Source organism: Geotrypetes seraphini, chromosome 2, assembly GCF_902459505.1.
Source record: "Geotrypetes seraphini chromosome 2, aGeoSer1.1, whole genome shotgun sequence".
NCBI lineage: Eukaryota > Metazoa > Chordata > Amphibia > Gymnophiona > Dermophiidae > Geotrypetes > Geotrypetes seraphini.
Window position 1 is genome coordinate 296,875,792 of NC_047085.1, and position 23,384 is coordinate 296,899,175.

The window sequence follows — 23,384 nt, forward strand, 5'->3', positions numbered from 1 at the left end:
ATAATGATCACAATGACTTAGCTAACTTTTAGGACACACGTAAGTGACGATACATCAAGAACCAGAGCTTAGAGGGATTTTAGCTGTTCTACCAACTCCCTGCTGGCCAGGAAAGGTATCACACTTTATGAGGTGGTAGGAGGCAGAAAGTCATCCCCCAGTTCCAAAGCCATGGCTGGTGATGAAGCATGTCTTGTGATACATACTGTGCAAAACAATACTGTACTGAGGTCTCTGATAAAGAATCCCCTGCAAGGTCTTCCCAGAACCCAGTAATATAAGTGGAAGGTGGAGAGTATATACAGCTTAAACAAAAATCATCATGTAGGTAGGATATAAAATATCAGCCTTAAGCTTAATTCTCTTTTTATGACTAAGTTAGTGTGTTTTTGTATTTTGCAGGAGTGGTGTAAATAGTTTTAGGCTATTGGTTTTGATATTAGCTGAACACAATTGATATGAATAGTAATACACATTGCCTCATATCAATGTAATAGAAGCAATAAGGCTGCAAGGTGCCCTGTGTTGAGTAGGAAAATCTTCATTCCCAGTGACATGTAATTCTCATGATCAATGTAGAATGCTTTGCTGTGATATTGGTCATGCATGCTGTCACAAATCTGGATATACATTAATGACACGCTTTTCCCTCCCTTCCTTCCTCCCTTCGTTTCTCTTGGAATCTGTTACCACAATCTCCCTCCCTCCCAGTGATTTTTCCAAGAACTTTTGCAATACAAAATCATGCTTTCTCAGTACAAAGCAGACATGTTTTGCCTTGTGCACACAGCACCACAGCATAGATGTGAAAACTTGATTTTGGAGAGCACCTTTCTTGGATGTTGCTTACCAGGAACCACAGGGATCGTTAAAGCAAATGCCACCTTGGAAGTTTAGAAATGTTATCTAGGTTAGACATGTTGCCCTCTAAGGGCCAATGTTCTCCTTACGTAAAGCTGCCCTGAGCAATGTCTGCATGTTTGTAAGGTGCTGTTTCTGCTGTTTCTTCCTTTTCTGTAGCTGTGGACATGGTTGGAGGAGCTGCAGAAGGAGCTGCTGGATGATGTGTATGCAGAGTCTGTGGAGGCGGTACAAGATCTGATCAAGCGTTTTGGACAGCAGCAGCAGACCACCCTGCAGGTGACGGTCAATGTCATCAAGGAGGGAGAGGACCTGATTCAGCAGCTGAGGTCAGTTACTTGTGCTATACTGGTTGATGTTTACTCTTAGATTGCCAATTTTAGTTTCTAAACACAGAGGCACATTGGACATGCTTCTGGACAGCATGCCAGTTGTCTTCTTGGGGAAAAAACCAACAAAAAACTATCAAGAGTATAACAAAACCCAAGTTTGTATAGAACAGATGTAAGAGCAAAAAAGAAATGAGTTTTATAACATAAATGTAGAATATACTACGCAGTGCAGCACTGACAGGAACTGATGAATAATATTTAAATGGTGGGAAGACTTCAGTACAGGATTGTGTAGTCAAATGAATGGGTGAACGTTCAATACTGCAATCCGTGTGTTACCACAACCTCACCATCATCACGTCTTCTGTGTGAGATATAAATTAGTGCACAATTTAATAAAGTGACAAAATTAAAGCAGTGTAAATCATAGCCTGTAAATGCTATGCTAGCATAGTATATAAAACACAAAAGTGACTGCACGGTCCCGAAAAGTATAGGGAGACCAAAACTTATCTCAAGAAGGGGTCAAAAGACTCACGCCGCTTCCAGACAGGTTTCAGGACAAAATCCAGGACACGTGGAAATAACAGCTGCTTGAAAGAGGACTCGGCAAAGGTTCAACTGGACTCAGTTTCGGATAAAATCCTTCTTCAGGAACCTACAGAAATTCAGCAATCTTTCAAAAACAGCAAAACCGCTGAAATATCAACTACGTGTAACAGCATGTGGAAAAAGGCAGTGGAGAAACAAAGCTCAACCGGCCTACTTGTTGAACAGGAAACCGGAAGTAGAAAGATGTCACAAGATAGATCAAATGATAGTGTTCCATTCAATATTCTCGTTTAGACCCATTTGAATTAATTTCAAAGATCCAATATTGTTTTCGATATTGAATGAAACATTTTTTATTGCCTAAGAAGTTTTGAGGCAATCTTTCAATTATAAACCACCGGAGCTGGTTAAATGATTGGTTGTATTGAAGGCAGTGAGGGAACATGGGAGCTGTAGTTGTAGCCGTAGAGAGTCTGCTCTTATGCTCAATGAGATGAGTTTTAACTCGTCTGAAAGTACGGCCCACATACACCAACTGGCAAGGGCAGATGATGATATAAACTGCCCAAGCTGTCATGCAAGTGGTTTGTTGTCTAAGAATGTATGTTTTATTCGTTTGAGGATTAGTCCAAGTGGTTCATGTTAGAGAAGTATCACACATGATACAAGCCCCACATGGTTGGTGCCCAGACAAGGAACCTTCATCTGACTGAATCGAAAGACGTTTATGGTTTAACAAATTGCCCAAATGTTTTGTTCTTTTGTAGGCAATGCATGGGCCTCGATTAAATGATTCATGAGTAGAAAGTATGTTCCAATGGTGGTGAATACTGGCGGCCACAGAAGCCGATTTATCAGAATGAGTTAAAACACAAACTTGCTTGCCAAAGGCGCTTTGGATTGTGGTTGAAGGAGAACCGCTGGATTGGCATATAATGCCCGATGGTAAGCCTGGCGTATTGTCCAGGCAGGATAATTGCGTGCTTTAAATCTGGATTTAAGTATCTTGGCCTTTTTCTTATATTCCTGGTCCATAGAACAGATTCTACCAATACATAAGAATTGACTTAACAGGCAACACTTGTTTTAGACAAGTTGGGTGACTGCTGTCATATCTCAAGTAAGGTATTTCTCTCAATGGACTTGCGATAGACAGAAGATGTTAAACTTGTATCCAAAAAGGTTACAGAACAGACGTCGTGCTCCATGGTAAATTTCAAATTCACATCCAAACTGTTGATCCAAGATTGAAATTGCTTGAGAGAGTCTAGAGAACTTGTCCAGATAAAAAAGATGTTGTGAATGTATCTGGCCCGTGGCTTCAAATAACAGTCAATTAGAAGTGTCAAATAATAAGATATTAGGGTTTTTTTATGATTAAACCTCCCCTTCAATGTACAAAGTAGTTCATACAGTTCTTTCCGGCCCTCAGAAGTGCCACCAAATGTTCAAAAACTTTCATAACATTTGGCTTTATGCACCCAATCGTCACCGGGTTGTTTTTTATAAAGATTTGTGCATATTATATAAATAATTTAGTTAAATAGTTTAGTTATAAGAGTAGTACTTAGCTTGGGTAGTAAGTCTGGAGGGATAGAAATGCCAACATGTTTCACCCATAGGGGGTTTCCTCAGGGCAGTAATCCCTCATTTAACCTATTTCCATAACGCAGATCTTATTTTTGGGTGGCTGCGTCGTGGAAATAGGTTAAATGAGGGATTACTGCCCTGAGGAAACCCCCTATGGGTGAAACATGTTGGCGTTTCTATCCCTCCAGACTTACTACCCAAGCTAAGTACTACTCTTATAACTAAACTATTTAACTAAATTATTTATATAATATGCACAAATCTTTATAAAAAATGATCCGGTGACGATTGGGTGCATAAAGCCAAATGTTATGAAAGTTTTTGAACATTTGGTGGCACTTCTGAGGGCCGGAAAGAACTGTATGAACTACTTTGTACATTGAAGGTGGTGAAGGGGAGATTTAATCATAAAACCCCCCTAATATCTTATTAGTGAATGTATCTGGACCATAATCAAATATATTAAAACCACCGAGATCCATACAGGTGAGTTTCTTTGAAATGGGTTACATAAAGATTAGCCACACTAGGGGCCATAGCAGTACCCATGGTGACTCCATGCAGCTGTAAATAGAATGTCTGTTCATATAGGAAAAAATTCTTAGTCAAAACTAATTGTGCCAGGGACATAAGAAATTTCACAGATATCCTATGAGATTCACATGCCTGATTCAAAGCAGCATGAGTGACTTCCAGGGCCGCCTGTTGGAGAATATTGCTATATAAAGCTTTTAGGTCCATGGTCATCAAAATGTCAGATTCCTCAAGATCTTGATTGGTCTTAATAAGGGTCGAAAAGTGGGTGGGAGGTTCAACGTGGATAAGTGTAAAGTGATTCATGTCAGTAACAAAAATCTCATGCACGAATACAGAATGTCTGGGGCGGTACTTGGAGAGACCTTCCAGGAAAGGGACTTGGGAGTTCTGATCGACAAGTCGATGAAGCCGTCCACACAATGTGCAGCGGCAGCAAAAAGGGCAAACAGAATGCTAGGAATGATAAAGAAGAGGATCACGAACATATCAGAGAAGGTTATCATGCCGCTGTACCGGGCCATGGTACGCCCTCACCTGGAGTACTGCGTCCAGCACTGGTCTCCGTACATGAAGAAGGACATGGTACTACTCGAAAGGGTCCAGAGAAGAGCAACTAAAATGGTTAAGGGGTTGGAGGAGTTGTCGTACAGCGAGAGATTAGAGAAACTGAGCCTCTTCTCCCTTGAAAACTGAGAGGGGATATGATTGAAACATTCAAGATAATGAAGGGAATAGACTTAGTAGATAAGGACAGGTTGTTCACCCTCTCCAAGGTAGGGAGAACAAGAAGGCACTCTCTAAAGTTGAAAGGGGATAGAGTCCGTACAAACGTAAGGAAGTTCTTCTTCACCCAGAGAGTGGTAGAAAGCTGGAACGCTCTTCCAGAGGCTGTTATAGGGGAAAACACCCTTCAAGGATTCAAGACAAAGTTAGACAAGTTTCTGCTGAACAGGAACGTGCGCTGGTGGGGCTAGTCTTAGATAGGGTGCTGGTCTTGGAACAGAGGGCCTCCGTGTGAGCGGACTGCTGGGCATGATGGACCACTGGTCTGACTCAGCAGTGGCAATTCTTATGTTCTTACATAAGACCGTGCAGTTGACAGTACGGTTTTGGGAAAAAAATCAATAAATTTTGAAAGAAGCTCAAGCACTTGCCCCTGATGTCTTTTTGGAGCAGCTGGTGTACTTTTGTGCCATGTGGATGCTGATCTTTTGTGCATAAAAAAAAATGCACCATAGGCCCCGCTCCGGCCCCCCCCCCCCCCCCCCCCACTGCTAGTTGGGAGAGGAGACATTTTCCGTCGAGATTCGGTGGCAGGAACCAGACCACGCCGCCAAAGAGAGCCTGACGCCGCAAAGACCATCCCTGCTACGGCTCCTCTTCCGAGCCAAATCGTCTCCCCAGCTCCTTCGAGGGCCACCAAAAACCTCCTGCCCTCAAGACATTTCGGCCTCGCTTTTACCCACCTCACCGTTTGCAGAAATCTTCGCCCACTTGAGGGCCACCGAAAGTTTTGCCACTCAGATCAAACTCTTACCTGCTCCTGCCTTTAATACCATTTAAACTTAACATCCATATTGTTCAACTGCTGATACTGTTCATTGTCTCTTACAACTCACTGCTTGTATCCCTATCTAGCTCATAATCGTAACTTGTTCATCTGCCCACAGTCCCTCTCTCCCTACTGCTCACAAACACCTTACCCATCGAATTATTTCATACCAACCCAACCACTACTCAAGCATCTGTCTGTCCTCCTACTCTACATCTCCAGTCTGCCCTCCCCCCTCTCCCAGTTCATCCCCCCTAGCTACCTCACCTATCAACAAACATGTCTAGCCCTACCCACAAGCTCACCGCCCTTCTCCTTCTCTACCTCCTTACTACAAGAAGCTGGATCCCCAAAGCTTCAGCCTTCGAACCTATACCTACCTACATCGTATGGACTAGAATCCCGGGACACGACAAACCCCTCCGACCTCACCGACTCATTCAGGACGTCACAGAAACAGGTCCTTTCCCCATCCCCGTCATCCACACTACCCGCCACTCACCCAGACCAACACAAAACAAAAAACGATCCCTAAAAAATTTACAACGCACGGAACTCTTGCCCCCCCTAGAACAATCCATTCTCCCCGGCGCCTACCTGAACATTCGCTCGGTTAGAAACAAAGCCCAACTCTTCAAAGATTGGCTTGAAGAAACCCATCTGGACTTTGTACTTCTAACAGAAACATGGCTCATCTCCGTCCAGGATGCCATCATAGCAGACATTCTCCCACCACACTACAAAATAATCCCCCTCTCAAGAAACTCCAAAAGGGGAGGTGGCCTGGCCATCATATTACGCGACCACTTCCACTTCCAAATCCTAGATTCCAAATTAACCAATGATCTAGAAATCCTCACCTGCAAAATCTCTAAAACCGACCTCATCGTTAATCTCAACATCACGCTATTCTACATCCCCCCTAATAAATGGAACCTAGCAAAAGAAGACTACTTCGAATTTCTTATCACAAACTCGGCAGCTGGCACCCACAACCTCCTAGCAGGAGACATCAACCTCCATCTTGAACAAGAAGAAAACCCCAGCGTTGCAGACCTATACTCCTTCCTCACATCACTAGGCTTCGCCAAACCCCCTCCTACCACAACACACAATAAAGGTCACCAGCTTGACATGGTCACTTTTCTTTCCAACCCCTCTACTACTCCACACATAAGTCTCACAAAACTAAACTGGTCTAACACTCTCTGGTCTGACCACCACCTATGCCATTTTGAACTATCTTGGCTCAAAAAACAACCAGACAGGAAATACACCACCAAACAAAGACAATGACCCGGACAAGAGAAAAAATTAATCCTGTAGATTTCTGGTCCCACTACACCCTCATTTCCAAATCCGACCCCAACCCCAACTTCCACCTTGACTGGAAACACTTCAGCGACCAAGTCCTTAACACCATCGCCCCCCCAAGACTCCGCAAAAAAATCCTCTCGGCCCACAAACAAATGGTTTGACGCGGATCTCTTAGCCATAAAACGCGAAGTAAGGAAACTAGAATGAAAATGGCGCAAATCAGGGACCGACAATGACAGACTTAACTGGCGAAAAAAAGTCAGCGAATACAAAAAATCCATAGTTGAAAAACGCAGTAAATATTACTCTCAACTCATCAACACCCCTACTCTAAACAGCAAAGCACTTTTCCGACTAGCCAACTCCCTCCTAGACACCGATTCACATAAACGCTCTAGCTCAGAACTCCCGCCCCCCGCAACGCTCCTAGCTGACCACTTCGCCAATAAAATCAAAACCCTAAAATTGTCACTTACAACTCCCAACACTGAGACAATTCCTAACCTTCCAGCAATAGACACAACAGGCTCAAGGGCTGACATGACCTGGAGCTCATTCGAAAGCCCAGACTGGAACCTTTTTCTCAAACTCCTCTCAAAATATGCCAACTCCAACTGCCTATTAGACAACTGCCCACACACCATTATTAAATCTGCCCCCCCCCCAATTCAAAGCCGAACTCTTCAATTGGGTCTCATTATGCCTGTCCACCGGCCTCTTCCCGACTGAACTCGGCCACATTCTCGTATCCCCCCCGCCTCAAAAACAACAAAGAACCCATCTCTTCCACTACCAACTATAGACCCATCGCCATCATACCACTCTTCCAAAAACTTATGGAAGGCCTCATTAACCATGACCTCATGAACTACCTAGAAAAGTTCAACATCCTTCCTGATTCCCAATCCGGCTTCCGCGCAAACCACAGCACGGAAACAGTCCTAGCTGCTCTAACCAACTACCTCCTCCAATTATTCTCCCTGGGCAAAAGCGTCCTAGTACTCCAATTCGACCTAAGCAGCGCTTTCGATCTGGTCGACCATGATATCATGCTCCGTTGCCTTGACTCCATCGGCATTTCCGGCCAAGTACTCCACTGGTTCTCAAGCTTCCTAACTAGCCGTACCTATCAAGTCCACAGCAATGGAATCTTCTCCCACAAGGCTCCCCACTCTCCCCCTCCCTCTTTAACATCTACTTGGCACCTCTAGCATGGACACTAGCTGACTTAAACCTTAAATCATTCATCTACGCTGATGACATCACCATCATCATCCCCTTAACTTCACTCACCCTACAGACGGAACAACTCACATCCTCCATCCTCACCAAATTAGAACAATGGACCTCACAATTTAAATTAAAATTGAACACCGAAAAAACCAAAATCTTCCTAGCAAGCCCTACCCACAAAATAACAAACACCTCCATAAAACTGAACGGCCTAGATTATCCTATCAACCCCTCCATAAAAATACTCGGAGTCATCCTAGATAGATGACCATACCAATGCCCAGGTCAAAAAATGCTTCTGTACCCTCTGGAAACTCCGCACTATTAAACACCACTTCGACCACCTCTCCTTCCGCTTACTGGTCTAATCATTAATCTTAAGCATATTGGACTACTGTAATATCATATACCTAGGAGCCTACAAAAACACCATCAAACGCCTAAGAATAGTACAAAATGCCGCCGTCCGCCTCATCTTCGGCCTCAAAAAATACGACCACGTCAGCCCCTATTATGCTAAACTCCACTGGCTGCTGGTGGAGGCAAGAATCACCTTTAAATTCGCTTGCCTCTGCTTCAAAACCTTAGCAGGCTCCTCACCAATCTACCTATCTGAACACCTTGAAATTGCACGCCCCTCTCGCACTCGAAACACCTACCTGTTCTCCTTCCCCTCCATGAAGGGCTGCCTCTACAAAAAATTCCTTGACCGATCTCTAGCATTCCAAGCGGGCAAATGGAACAATTCCCCCCACTATCAAACATTCCGAAAGTTAACCAAAACCTACCTCTTTGACAAATTCCTCTGATCAACCCTCTCTCCTCCCCCCTCCCCTCCTGACCTCTCCCCCTAGACCCTTACCACCTCATGCAACACTGCTATCTGTAACGCTGCTGTATCTAACTATAGCAATTGTAACCGCTCTGAACATATAACCTAGCTGCCAATATAACTTCACAGTATATTTATTGTCAAAAAATGTAAAGGTAACCTGACCGAATTTGTATTGTCCAAAATGTAAATCTAACATTAACGAAATTGTAACATCACTGTAAATGTACAGTCTCTTCTTCTGTTAACCGCATAGAACTTCCATGGTAATGCGGTATACAAGAATAAAGTTATTATTATTATTATTTCTTTTCCATGTATGTTTGTGCATAGAAAAATATTTGATTTCTCTCGTGCTATGCAAGAGAGATTTGTTTTATTGGTCTAGGCAGCACATAGCTTGTGATTCTTTAGAGGCTAAGGTGGTTGGGTGGGTGGGGGAACATTTAATTTAAAAGTCCTGAGCAGGTCTACACAGCCAAAGGCTAGTGGCTTTTATACAGGAATTATTAACAAGAGAGGATATATGTTGGTGATATATGATCTCAGTGGTCCACCTTATATGCTACGTGTTCATGAAAAGTGAGCATGCCTGTTGTTGAGGTTGTCTTTGTCCAGTTGAACTTCGTGCTTCCGTTGAGCAGCTATAGTGAACGCCCTTACTAGGGGTGCTGCTTATAATGTAGGGGAGAGTGGGAGGAGCAGGTGATTCTTGCAACCACTGGTGGTCCCCATGTCTGCAAGCCCTGCTGCAGGTCAAGAAGCAGCAGCAGCATCACAGACCCTGCCCCATCGCCACTGTTGCAGCCTAGCCAGTGCCAGGAAATTTGAAGGCACCAAGGACGTGGGAAAGTAGGGGAGTGAACACAAAAAGGGAAGGAGGAATGTGAGAAAAGAAATAGGAAAGGATAAGGGGAAAGGGACAGCAGTTAAAACATTTAGATCTTTCTGCACTGTGCTTTATGCCTAGAAGAGGGTGTTGAGAAAAGCAGCCTCCAGACACTGAGAAGGGACCTTGTATTAAAGCATTGCTGGGATTTGAGAGAGGGCGGAATGGCGTGAAGTTCCATGTATAACCCTCGGATATTTGAGTGTAAAATACAATAAAAGGTGGTGATAAAGGCAGTGTTAGAGGCACAATATAACTGGGTGCTGACATCTCTCAGAGTGGAATGAGGGATGGGAGACCAGGCTCATTTGTCTTGATGTGATTCCTGGAGACCCACAGATGGGTGTTTTTCAGGATGTCAGTGGTGAATCGATTTTTTATTCCATTAAAAATTACAAATACTGAACTAGGGAAGACTCGTTGAAGATACAGGGAAATGCTTTTAAAACCAATAGGAGGAAATATTTTTCACTCAGAATAGTTAAGCTTTGAAATGCGTTGCCGGAGGATGTGGTAACAGCAGTTAACGTAGCTGGGTTTAAAAAAGGTTTGGACAAGTTCCTACAGGAAAAGTCCATAGTCTGCTGTTGAGACTGACGTGGGGAAGCCACTGCTTCCCTGGATTGGTAGCATGGAATGTTGCTACTATATGGGTTTTTGCCAGGTTCTCATGACCTGGATTGAAACAGGATACTGGGCTAGATGGACCATTAGTCTGACCCAATATGGCTATTCTTATACATGAGTGATAGAAATCAACATATATCTTCCAAAGAAGCATCTTTTGTTTGCTGCTGTCTATTTAAAATTCCAGCCCACCTAAGCACCAGTATCTGTCTTGTCATTCCCTCTGTGGTTTCCCCATTCAAAACACAGAAGGAGACAGCCCTTGCTCAAAAGAGCTTATAATCTAGTCAAGACAGACAAACTGGCAATAAGGTGCATGTATAGTAGCTCTATAGAAATGATAAGTAGTACTAATATATTTTGGCTACCTTGAAAGCCATATTCCCTTTGGCTCTCTGCCAGTTTCTAGTGCCTCCCATAGGCTTAGCATATGGAGGTGCAGTTTGAATTCCCCATGAGGTACATACAAGGCAATCTTCCATGTCTCTGTACCAAAGACTGGTGTGCACAGTCACGCTATTACCATCATAGGCTGCTAATTTTATTATTCTGTTTGAGTAGCAGCTCTGTTGTAGTTTTTTTTTTTTTCTCCATCATGTAATGCAATACATGGAGCCTTCTGTGGACCTTTCAAGGTTGGTTTTCAATGTATTGAGGCTAATGTTTAGCTAGTTAACATCATGTAGCTGTTTTTGTTGTAAATTTGCAGGGATTTATGACTACACTGGGTGCTAGTGAGTCATTTCTGAAACACAATCAAAGTTCAGCAACTAAGGCTTCATAGCCCACCCCCCCAAAAAAAAAAAAATAAAAATAATGATATGTTGGATGCCTGAACAGACCAAGTCCCCTCACTCCTTGCTGGCTTAGAGGAAAATTTCTCACAATTCGAAAGCTGTTTGTACCACTCTAGTGCATGGATAAGCTGCCAGCTGTCCTGGTGGGCTGAAGTTTTCATATAATGTAAACTGAAAAGCAGGCTGCTGTGGATGACTGTGTAGAGTGGGGCTCTGGCTTTGTGATCGTTTAGGAAAGAAATGGAGGATGTAAATTCATTCCTCTTGACACTTTCTGATGTACTTTGGAGCAGCAGTTATATCTCTTAAGTTTATTGGGTGGACTGGATGGGCTGTTCTTTGGTATTTATCTGCCGACATCTTCTGTGTTAGTGCTGAGGTGCATGTGTGCAAACATGGGGGTGGAGGAGTCTTCAGAAGCTCTGCCAGCAGAACCAAGCAATGAAAATTTAAGCCAGCACAGAATAAACAAGGATGTTTGGGATTTATTTGGCTACTCACCAGGTTTTCTAATAAACTGAAACCTGTTGCACAGCCAAATCTTGAAACATATAACATAACGGAGCTTTTTGGTAGGTACTGTGAATATTGAGGCCAGAGTTGGGATATATGGCAATGCCAAGCAAGGGACTCTGAAATGAGTCTTTTGTATTATAGTGCACAGTCTGAAACCAAGCCATGAAAACACTCAGATAATGCACAGTTCATGCACTCAGATGGTGGTGAATATTGTTTGCTAAAATAATTGCATTTCCTGATTCGTTCTGTGTACAGCAGTGTGTGTCTGCTTTGATTTGTCAGTTTTTACTGCAAAACTTCATCATAATCATTTGTTTTTTGAATGACCTTTACGAAATGCATGACGATTCCTTTTTTTTTTCTTCTTCTTTTGTCGTATTTCTCCCTTAGAGATTCTGCGATTTCCAGCAACAAGACGCCTCATAACAGTTCCATCAATCACATAGAGAGTGTCCTGCAGCAGTTGGATGAGGCCCAGTCTCAGATGGAGGAGCTTTTTCAGGAGCGCAAGATAAAACTGGAACTGTTCTTACAGCTGCGCATCTTTGAGAGAGATGCCATAGATGTGAGTTGGAAGTTTCTTGGGGAGCGGGAGAGGCAATGGTTAGAAGACCAATCTTGAAGCCCATCTACCAAATTAGTGTTGGAAATTGTATGGTATTCCAAGTGACATCAGGGGCCCTCCTGGGGTTGCTAGCAAAGAAAGCTTAAAAAGGAGGTGATTTAGGAGTTATCTTCCACCCACCTCCTTGTGCTGAATTAGAGGATTGAATGTTCCATTTGAAAGTATATTTTTAATGCCAGAGTGAAGTGGTACTTACTTTAAAACTAAATTATGCTTGATTGACCGCTTCCTTTTCTACGTAGATTAATTTTTTTCTGCTGCCTTGGTAATTGCAGAGCATCCCCTGTGAGCACCTGTTTTACCTTTGTCCAGTGTCAGCTTCAGGAGATGTAGAAGAAGGATGGTGGTGAAGGCAGCAACTCATTTGGGTGCCTGTTGGTTTTGTGTGCACAAACCCATGATTCTAATGACCCCCAGCCAGTCATGTTTTCAAGATATCCCTAATGAATATGCATGAGAAAGATTTGCATACCTGTCACTTCCATTATATGCAAATCTCTCTCATGCATATTCAGGTTTGGGAACCACTGGTGTATACCATAATATATGGTACTGAGTAGATTAGGTTAGAGGAGTCATCTCCCCCTCTACCCCAGCTCTTCAGGAATTAAAGGAGTATCTCTGGGAGGAAAAAATATTCTTAATAATTCAGTGTGCTCTAACTGAATTGTATAAAGAATGCTTTTCATCGGTCTGAGATGGATTTTGCCAGCTTCTGCAGTGTAAGGAAATTCACACGCGGGGATTGGTGAAATGATAATTTTAAAAAAAATAATAATCACTGGCCAACACTTATTTTGATGCCTCAAATGTTCTGTTTCTGGATATATTTGACCTTCTGATTCCAAAAATGCCACCAGCTTTCTCCTGTCAGCTCTAGTTTTTGACTTACAGAACATTCTAGCGGCAGTTGTGTGACCAAGTTAAAAAGCACACAAAGCTGCTGCTGGGGAGGGAGGCAGAGAGAAGCGCAACAGCAGCAGGAAGATGCAGCGCTGGCACATGAACCTCTGGCCCTACAGGAGGTGCCTCGCAGCGAGAGTCAAGTCCGATGGCCGGCACTTCTCTTCCTCCTCAGTATGCCGTGGCACACTTGAAATCTCAGGAGGCACACAGTTTGCGATACACTGCACTGGGGGATTCTGCTATAGCCACCAGCCTGGTACAGTTAGGATGATGAGAGAGCAGGATCATAATCACAGACCGAACATGGAGCCATATAGTTGAAAAGGGATTGGGATTTGATATACCACTTGGACAATGAAGTGCATAAGTGTGAAGAGCTATATTTCTTTGCAAAATGTCAGCCTAGTAGATAGTACTTAAAGGGTGTAGTTCTATGAGTCTTGCATTTTTAGTACCGTGTGTGAATGTCGACTTGGATAGTTTTGCTGTATAATGTTTATGTATTCAAATGTAGATTAGTAATGAACTTTTTTGTATCTAGTAAGAGAAATGAATCTGTGGCCAGTAGATGATGTGCTAGAGATAATTTGTAAGTAGAGCAGCATAATATGAATAATCAGTGTAGGTAAGCCATTCATATTAATATATCTGATAAAACCATCTATATTATGATATATAATATATTATATATATATATATCATTATGATATATAATATATCTGATAAAACCATAATATATTATGATAAAACCATGTGTTTTGGTAGTGACATAATCGTGGGAATATACGAGTATACTCTCTCCAGTTTATATATAACCAGCCAATAATAATGTGTATGGTATGCATATGTCTAAATAAATTTGAAAAGAGTGTGAATGTGGGAAGTATAATAATGTTTAAGAAGGACAAGGTATGAATATACAGAAAACTCAGTTTAATATAAAGGGCTCCTTTTATGAAGCCGCGTTGGCGGCTTTATCGCACGCACATTTTTAGTGCGTGCTAACTCCGCGTTAGCTGAAGAACTACCGCCTGCTCAAGAGGAGGCAGTAGCGGCTAGTGTGGCTGGCAAATTAGCGCGCGTTATTATGCGCGTTAAAACGCTAACACAGCTTTGTAAAAGGAGCCCAAAGTAAGGTAAAATGGCGCGTTGTACATGAGTTCTAGCTGACATGGTAATCCAAAGTGGTATTTAAGAGATTTTTGTCTTTTACAGAAATGATGGTGATTTCTGTCATGGCCCCTTCAAAATTAATGGTTACAAAGGAAGAAGAATAATTAAAAATATGTCAAAAACTGTTTTGGTGTTAGGTATTTAATAAAATGTTGGAGCTAGTCTTTGTATTTATTTTCAACGTAAGGTTGTTTGCCAAAATTGTTCCGAAAGGAACAGTTGGAACAGCTTGGCTGTGTCGGTGCTGTGGCCTAGACCAGAACTAGCCTAAAGTTGAAGTAAAAATAAATATAAATAGGTCTATGAGCATCCAGGCATGATTTAAAGGTGTATCTGTTGTTTAGGTGAGCAAGTGTTTGAAGGCAGGTCTGTGAGTAGAATGGTGTTAATGGATTGTCTGTGGTGACAGCTGTTCAAATGTTCCCTGGATATTTTTTCATATTCAGTATCTTGTGCATGTAGCTTTTTACAACAGTTGCTGTCTGGCAAAAACCCAAACTTTTCCCAACATTTGGTCTCTACGGGCCAGAATGAACGCTTGGACGAATGGAGCATTCTTTGTTTCTGCACTAAGTGGGGGCTGTATTTACTGAGCATGTAAAATGCTTTTCTTTAGCATAACTTTTCACTTTTGAAGTCTTTTATACCAATATACCTGATGAAGATAAACTGCAAGCTACATGCTGCTACAGCTGACCTGGCTATCAAGTTCTGCCTCCTTGTCCTCATACACAGCTATTTTAAATTTGAAAAAGACTTGTATTTGCAAATCAACGGCACAGCCATGGGGTGCCTGTACAGCTCCACAATCTGTCAACATTTTCATGGCTGACTTAAAACACCCAGGAGCCTCTACTTTATTGAGATACGTTGATGACCCATAGACTCGAAGAGCTGCGGAAATTCCATCAAGAATTTAACAAACTCCACCCCATCATTAATCTGAGCCTAGAACAGTCCAAATAGTAAGTTCACTTTTTAGAAACCATTGTGCAATTACATGAGGGACCCATAACCACATTTTACTGGAAACTAACACACATCTGCATGCTTTCAGCTTCCACCTGTCATTAGATGCATTTTCTAAAGTCATATTTTAGGAATAACATAGTAACATAACATAGTAGATGACGACAGATAAAGACCCAAATGGTCCATCCAGTCTGCCCAACCTGATTCAATTTAAATTTTTTCTTCTTAGCTATTTCTGGGCAAGAATCCAAAGCTCTACCCGGTACTGTGCTTGGGTTCCTACTGCCGAAATCTCCGTTAAAACCTACTCCAGCCCATCTACACCCTCCCAGCCATTGTTGAACAACATTTGTTCAACTGAAGGGACTCTGATATTAAGAAACGGAAGCAAATGCTCATTGATGTTAAATGCAAAACCATTCCTCCTCTTCCCCCTCCTCCCCCCCCAAAAAAAACAAAACAGAGCACCCATAGTTCTCACTTACTGAAAGGTATCATTAAGGATCTCCTAATCCAAACTGGACCAACTATGCCTTCCTCTCCAAGAACTGTAGTGGCACTCTTATCCTGGGGTACCAACAGCTCCCTAACCTAAACATGCACTCACCAATAACAACAAACTGTGCAATAATGTCATCTGCTTAGAGCTTAAACCCTGCTGAAAACCAGATGCCAACTCTTTACCCATGTAACACTATTATAGAACCCTGCAAGATCAACTGCAATATCTGGGACTTATTTACCTGCTTTTCCTCCAATATGATTAAAAATTCTATGATCTGCCAGTGTTATTCCTCTGCTGTCTACATAGGACAAATATGTCATAGAAACATAGAAGATGACGGCAGAAAAGGGCTACAGCCCATCAAGTCTGCCCACTCTGCTTACCCACCCTCTGTCTATGCCCTAATGACCCAATTTCCTTATCTTGACCCTCGTAGGGATCCCACATGGGTATCCCATTTATTCTTAAAGTCTGGCACGCTGTCTGCCTCGATCACCTGCACTGGAAGCTTGTTCCAAAGATCAACCACTCTCTCTGTGAAGAAATACTTTCTGGTGTCGCCATGAAATTTTCCGCCCCTGAGTTTGAGCGGGTGCCCTCTTGTGGCCGAGGGTCCCTTGAGAAAGAAAATATCATTTTCCACTTCGACACGTCCCGTGAGGTACTTAAATGTTTCGATCATGTCTCCCCTCTCCCTACGTTCCTCGAGAGTGTAGAGCTGCAATTTGTTCAGTCTCTCTTCGTACGAGAGACCCTTGAGCCCCGAGATCATCCTGGTGGCCGTCCGCTGAACCGATTCAATTCTGCGCACATCTTTACTGTAATGTGGCCTCCAGAATTGCACACAGTACTCCAGATGAGGTCTCACCATGGCCCTGTACAACGGCATTATGACTTCAGGCTTTCGGCTGACGAAACTTCTATTGATACAACCCAATATCTGCCATGCCTTAGATGAAGCCTTCTCCACTTGATTGGCAGTTTTCATGTCTGCACTAATGATTACTCCTAAATCTCGTTCTGCTGAAGTCCTAGTTAAAGTTTCTCCGTTCAAGAAGTACGTCCTACATGGATTTCCGCTTCCGAGGTGCATGACCTTACATTTCTTAGCATTGAAGCCTAGCTGCCAGGTTGAGGACCAACTTTCCAATGTAAGCAGGTCCTGCGCCATATAATTCTGTAAACTGCATTCACTTACTATATTACATAGTTTGGCGTCATCGGCGAATAGTGTTATTTTACCTTGAAGCCCTTGAGTCAGATCCCCTATGAATATGTTGAAAAGGAGTGGACCCAGGACCGAGCCCCTAAGAAATAGAATAAATGGACACAAATTAGATAATAGCAATGTCAACATTAAAAAACCCAGTAAGAGAACATAGCAATTTTTCAGGACTCTCAAGGTTAAATTTGATTCAGTATACCACATATTGAAGGGCAAATAATTCCATACAATAGCTGAATACCCCCTTTTCATGAACTATTGCAGAAGAATGTCAATCACATCTTTCAGGTCTGTCTCCTTTCCAGTGGACTGTACTGCCACCTTCAGTTTTTTCCTTCTGCAAGTGAACTGAGAAGGTGTTTTTCTGATCTACTCTGACTACTTTTGTTGTTTTGGGAGATTTTACTCCTTTTTTTCCCTGGAGACTTTACTGCCCAGAGGATCCCAGGTTTCTGTGACATTTCTGCCTGAGATAGAATGCAGATTCTCACAGCAGTTGTCTGTAGCTCACAAGGCAACCATTTAGTCCCGGTGTAGCCAGCCTGCTTTTTACTTTTGGAGCTTGGGTTCCATTCCATTCCCTTAGGAGCTAACTCACATCCCTGATTTATCAGGAATTGAATGCAGGCTGTTTGGCCCTCTTTTAGGCCGAGGGCTTTACAGGTGCTGGCTGCATTCTTTCGTTACCTCCATCGCAATGCACATTTTTTTAGGGGGTTGAGGTTGGGGTCCAGCTTTGACCAGACTAGCAGCCCAAAGATTGCAACGTTAGAGATACAGAATCCAGTCCAGAGGCAGAAGTCTTCTCTCTTTCACACAGCTATTGGGTTCAGCTGAAATAGGTAGGAGCACAGACTGTGAGTGTAGGCTATTGAAGCCTTGTGGAAAAATGGGGGTGGGGGTATCTAAAATCCCCAAAATCAGATTGTTGTAAAAAATTTATGCATGTTCACTTGTATCTAAAGCACTTTTACTAGTACAACCGCTGTTATCTGGCAGATGAAACAAAATCATCATATCTGCTTTTTTTTCTTGGATTTGGTGGTCGGGCAAGAGGGATAATTTGTATACCCGAGGAGACACCTGCAGGATTTGGAGAGCTTTTCTCAATTATCTGTTGTCTTATTGTAAATACATGGTCCTGCTGTGTTGGATTTCTTTCAAAATCCTGTATTGACAATGTGCTAATAACTTAAGCATGAATTAGGTTCGACTATCACAAAAAAGGACACACATTAACAAATGAAAGCATCCAAAATATAATGTTGAAGAAAAAGGAGAGATTTAGGATTAAGACCTGAAAAAGATAAAATGTAAGCGAGGCAGTTAATTTGTTGAAACATTCAGTATTTGAGGCAGTTAGAGCAAAATGCATGATTGAAGAAAACTGCCTTTTTTTTTTTTTAACTGATTCCCTAGCAAAGGTAAATAGAAATTGGGAGTCCCCAGTTCTTGCTTCAGTAATTCAGTAGTGGGCAAGACTTATTTGTGTCACAGTTTATTCAATGAGACTATAAGGAAAAACTTACTTTCCTCCCTTTTTACAAAAGCATGGAAAAGGTTTTTAGCGCTGGCCAGCAAGCTGAATGCTCTGCAGTGCTCCAATATGAGCGTCGGAGCAGCTACAGAGCTTTTGTTAAAAGGAGGGTTGGTTAGTTAGGGGAAGGGAGGTAGATACATTAGCCTGCTCCCATAGTACCAGAACACTGGAATTCCTTTTTTTGACTAAGAACATAAGAATTGCCACTGCTGAGTCAGACCAATGGTCCATCATGCCCAGCGGTCTGCTCATGCGGCGGCCCTCTGGTCTAAGATCACCACCCTAACTGAGACTAGCCCTACCAGCGCACGTTCTTGTTCAGCAGAAACTTGTCTAACTTTTTAGGGTGTTTTCCCCTATAACAGCCTCTGGAAGGGCATTCCAGCTCACTACCACTCTCTGGGTGAAGAAGAACTTCCTTACGTTTGTACGGAATCTATCCCTTTTCAACTTTAGAGAGTGCCCTCTTGTTCTCCCTACCTTGGAGAGGGTGAACAACCTGTCCTTATCTACTAAGTCTATCCCCTTCAGTAACTTGAATGTTTCGATCATGTCCCCTCTCAATCTCCTCTGTTCGAGAGAGAAGAGGCCCAGTTTCTCTAATCTTTCGCTGTACGGAAGCTCCTCCAGCCCCTTAAGCATCTTAGTTGCTCTTCTCTGGACCCTTTCGAGTAGTGTCCTTCTTCATGTACGGCGACCAGTGCTGGACGCAGTACTCCAGGTGAGGGCGTACCATGGCCCGGTACAGCGGCATGATAACCTTCTCTGATCTGTTCATGATCCCCTTCTTTATCATTCCTAGCATTCTGTTTGCCTTATGTCTACCCTAACTCATATTTTATAGAGCCTTTGTTGACAAAAGGTGGCCTTGTTGGAGTTCCTGGTGTTAGGTGCCAGGCAGTTGCAGATGGCAAACATTCTAAGGTATACATCCCCCAGGCAATCAATCCCATACTGCACTTTCTGCCATTTAACATCACTATGATTGGAAGTCTGTGATTGTTTGCAACACTCTGGTTAGTCCAGCTGTACTATTTGCCATTGTCTTTCTCTGCTGTCACCTGCACCACAGTTCTTCTGAACAGTATATAGAGCGAGGGTTATGAAACATGCCATTAAGGCAGCCATTCTTGACTTGATCCAGTGGTAGTTATGATCACCCTAAACTAAGTTATGAGAACAGATAAAACATGAGGACAGAAAATAAGACCAAATGTACTCAAGGGTAATTGTAGTGCAAAAACTGGCACAAAATGAGGAGTAAATCAATATGCTGAGTTTTGAAATTACACTCCTCCCACATTATGAGCACGCTACTTGTTATTACACACTTGTGCAAACCATTGTGCACATGTGTACTCGAGAGAGAGTACCCACTATGTTCAAATAACAAACACTTAATGATGAAAGACATTATCACCATCAAAACGACTGCCAAGTTTGTGTGCTGTCCTTCTACAGATGTGTAGATTTGATAGATTGGGGTGAAAACATCTCTTCATTTCAACATAAATGTATTTCTCAATCCAAAGAAGTTAAGGGGAAGGGACAGTAATAATGATTATGGTAGAAAGTTTATCCCCCAAACTTCTGGAAATTTGGAAATATAGGAAATGCTTTTTAAAATAAAAAGATAGTTCTTCAAGGAACCATATTGTTCAGGCTAATAAGTTATTCTCTAAGGATGTCAAAGAAAGGGGAACCATTAGAAGAAGATGTAGAGAGGAAAAGTCTTTTATATTTTGAATAAATTCTTAACATCCACTGGGCTTTCCCATAAGGTGTGGACTTGGACCTGGAGAATAATGGAAGTTTAGAATTTTTAGGATGTTTGGAAAGTGTCAGAGGATTTGTGTGTAAATAATTAGCATAAGGGCACTATTTTGACCCTTTATGGCTGTTATGATTCATTATGGGTAAACTTTTATGAGATTTGGGGGTTCATTTTACTAAGGTGGGCTAATTTGCATAAATACTGCACAGCCCATTGTGAAATGAGTTGCATGGCACTTCACACACTAATTCATTAGCGTGCACTAAATTTGTTAGCGCACTTTGGGGTCCTTATACTAAGACATGCTAGCTGTTTAAGCGCGCGCTAAATGTTAACGCGTGCCAGCACGTCCATTATATCTTATGGACGCGTTGGCATGCGTGCGCTAAAACGGCTTACGTGCCTTAGTAAAAGGGCCCCATTGTTCTTTATTCTTAAATGTGCGAACTTTGACCACTCATGCATCCTTCTTAGGATTCTAATAAGTTGAATAGTTAATTACAGATGAATTTCAAACTTTCAATTTTTATCAAAATTTACTGAAAGTTGGGCTTCTAATCAATTGCTGGCATGAATATTTAAAGAAGGAAAGAAGCCTAGAGAAGAGGTTGCTTAGAGGTAAAAACAGAAGTTAAAAATTTGGGAGTCATTAAGGGGCTATTTTGTTTTAATTTACTAAAAAGTTGAGAATTCAGTGCATATGTTCTGGTAGTTTAGTTTATTGGAAATAGTTTAGGCTGGGGAAGAGTGGGGATTGGTATCTCTTTTAGTAGTTATCTGTTGTTCAGAGCCCTAAGAGAGAAACAAACATATATATTTATAATATAATACGTGTACTTCCATTGCAGGATCTGTCACTGGTAATTCTTTGAGCATGATAAACCAATAAGTTAAAAAAGGCATTACGCTCTGGAAATAAATCCAAGTGTTTCCACACCTTTGCAACAAGGAAAAAAGAAAATGCCAGAAGCTTCCATGAAAAGGATTACTAAATACCCTCTGTTTATCTTGTTTCTTAAACCCCATTGATAAGTGATGTTTTTCTTTCCCTGTTTACTTTTCCAGATCATCTCAGACCTGGAGTCTTGGAATGATGAACTCTCCCAGCAGATGAATGACTTCGACACAGAAGACCTGACGATAGCAGAGCAAAGGCTGCAACATCATGCGGACAAGGCCTTGACCATGAATAATTTGACCTTTGATGTGATCCATCAAGGACAGGACCTGCTGCAATATGTCAACGAGGTGCAGGCCTCTGGTAAGATAGATCTCCCCATGTCACAGCAGTGTGCATAGGATCCAGTCAGGATGGCTTTCAGGCAGGCCTCGTCTAATTCTTTTCAGGCTCTGTGGACTACATCAGTTGGTCATGACCCATTAATGAGTATGTGCTGCTTTTTCTTTGTAACATGACTGCAAGTTTTCAGTCAGGTTTCATATCTCACTAAGAGACATAATTTTAGGCCTCTGTTAACCTTATCACTCTGCTACCTTCTCACCAGTATTGTTTTCTAATCTGTGATTAGACATGTTTAGGCTAGGAATGTCATCTTTTAATTTGTTCTCATTTTAGTTTGCTAGTTCCCTGACAACTAGTCAAAAAATATATTAACCTTATTCTAGTGCAATGGTCTCAACCTAGTCCTCTGGACATACTCAGCCAACAGGTTTTCAGGATATCTACAGTAAACATGTATGAGATACGTATATTTTCACACACTGCATCCATCTTATGCAAATCATGCATACTCTGCAGGCATCCTGAAAAGCTAACTGGCTGGGTTTGATCCAAGGACTGGGTTAAGAACCCCTTTTCTAATGAAAAGGATTTTGTGGTGTTTTTGGGGTTTTTTTTAATTGACTTTTATTTCTGGGCATTCCAAAGGACTAACATGATATTTTAGCAAAACTACTTCCTCCCCTCCCAAAGCTGTAGGTTTCAGTTATTTTTCAAACTGTTAAGAGTTTCAGTTATTAAATTTCAGGTTAATTTTTAAACAGTAGAGTGGTACCTTGGTTTACGAGCATAATTCGTTCCAGAAGCATGCTCATAAGCCAAAGCACTTGTATATCAAAGCAAAGTTCCCCATAGGCCATAATGTAAACCCAGGTGATTCATTCTACAATCGATGTTTGCTATGGTGGCCCGGGGGTGGGAACCTGCCTGTGGGTGCTGAAGCCCCTTCAGCGGGGTGGCTTCCTTCCCTCAGGGTGCCCGTGCGACTGCCCTCCCGATTCGGGCGATGCCTCTGCCATCCGCCAACGCCTCCTGGCTTCCGATCCAAGCTGTCCGCCGTCCCGACAATGCACATGCCAAGTTCAAGCACGCATAACTTCCTGGGCTCATTGACATTTGTGCTTGCATGTGATGCGCGCATTGTAGGGGTGGCGGCCGGCCTGGCTCAGGAGCTGAAAGCTTGTGCACATGCTTGTATAGGATGGCAGCTGGCTTGGATCAGGCGCCGAGAGGCACTGGCGGACGGCAGAGGCATCGCCTGAAGCAGGAGGGTAGCAGCACGGGGACTCTGAGAGAAGGAAGCCACTCTGTTGAAGGAGCTGCAGCACACACAGGCACATACCCACCCTTGGGCCTCCTTAGCTGAGAGCTCGTTTAGTGAGTCAACGCTCGATTTGCGAGTCACAAATTTAGCAAATGTTTTGCTTATCTTGTAAAAGACTCGCAAACCGAGGTTTGACTGTATTTCCATTCTTATTTAGGCTCCATGTTTGTAGAGCTCTATTGCATGTTGCATTAGTCTGGTCTCTGCAACATGTTGGAAGGAGTTATTGCAGGTGTTCCCAAGCCTGTTCTGGGGGAACCCAGCCAGTCAGGATTTCAAGATATCCACAATGAATATGCATGAGATGGATTTGCATAATAAGGAGGCAGTATCTATAAATGCATCTCATGTATATTCATTGTGGATATGTTGAAAACCTGACTGGTTAGGTTCCTCTAGACAAGTTTGGATCATAGTTTGAGTATAAAATAGGGTAAAAAAAAAAAAAAAGTCCAGATACTT

At 42.4% G+C, this 23,384-nt stretch overlaps 1 protein-coding gene across 7 annotated transcripts in view; it reads left to right on the plus strand.

Annotated features, from left to right (window-relative positions):
* TRIO (trio Rho guanine nucleotide exchange factor) overlaps positions 1-23,384 on the plus strand; it is an 830,868-nt gene that overhangs the window by 427,684 nt on the left and 379,800 nt on the right. For all 7 annotated transcript variants that reach the window (XM_033929852.1, XM_033929845.1, XM_033929848.1 and 4 more), the window contains 3 exons: positions 1,021-1,190; positions 12,029-12,203; positions 21,424-21,619. In XM_033929852.1, coding sequence (XP_033785743.1) covers positions 1,021-1,190; positions 12,029-12,203; positions 21,424-21,619 — 541 coding nt within the window. The remainder of the gene's footprint in view (positions 1-1,020; positions 1,191-12,028; positions 12,204-21,423; positions 21,620-23,384) is intronic.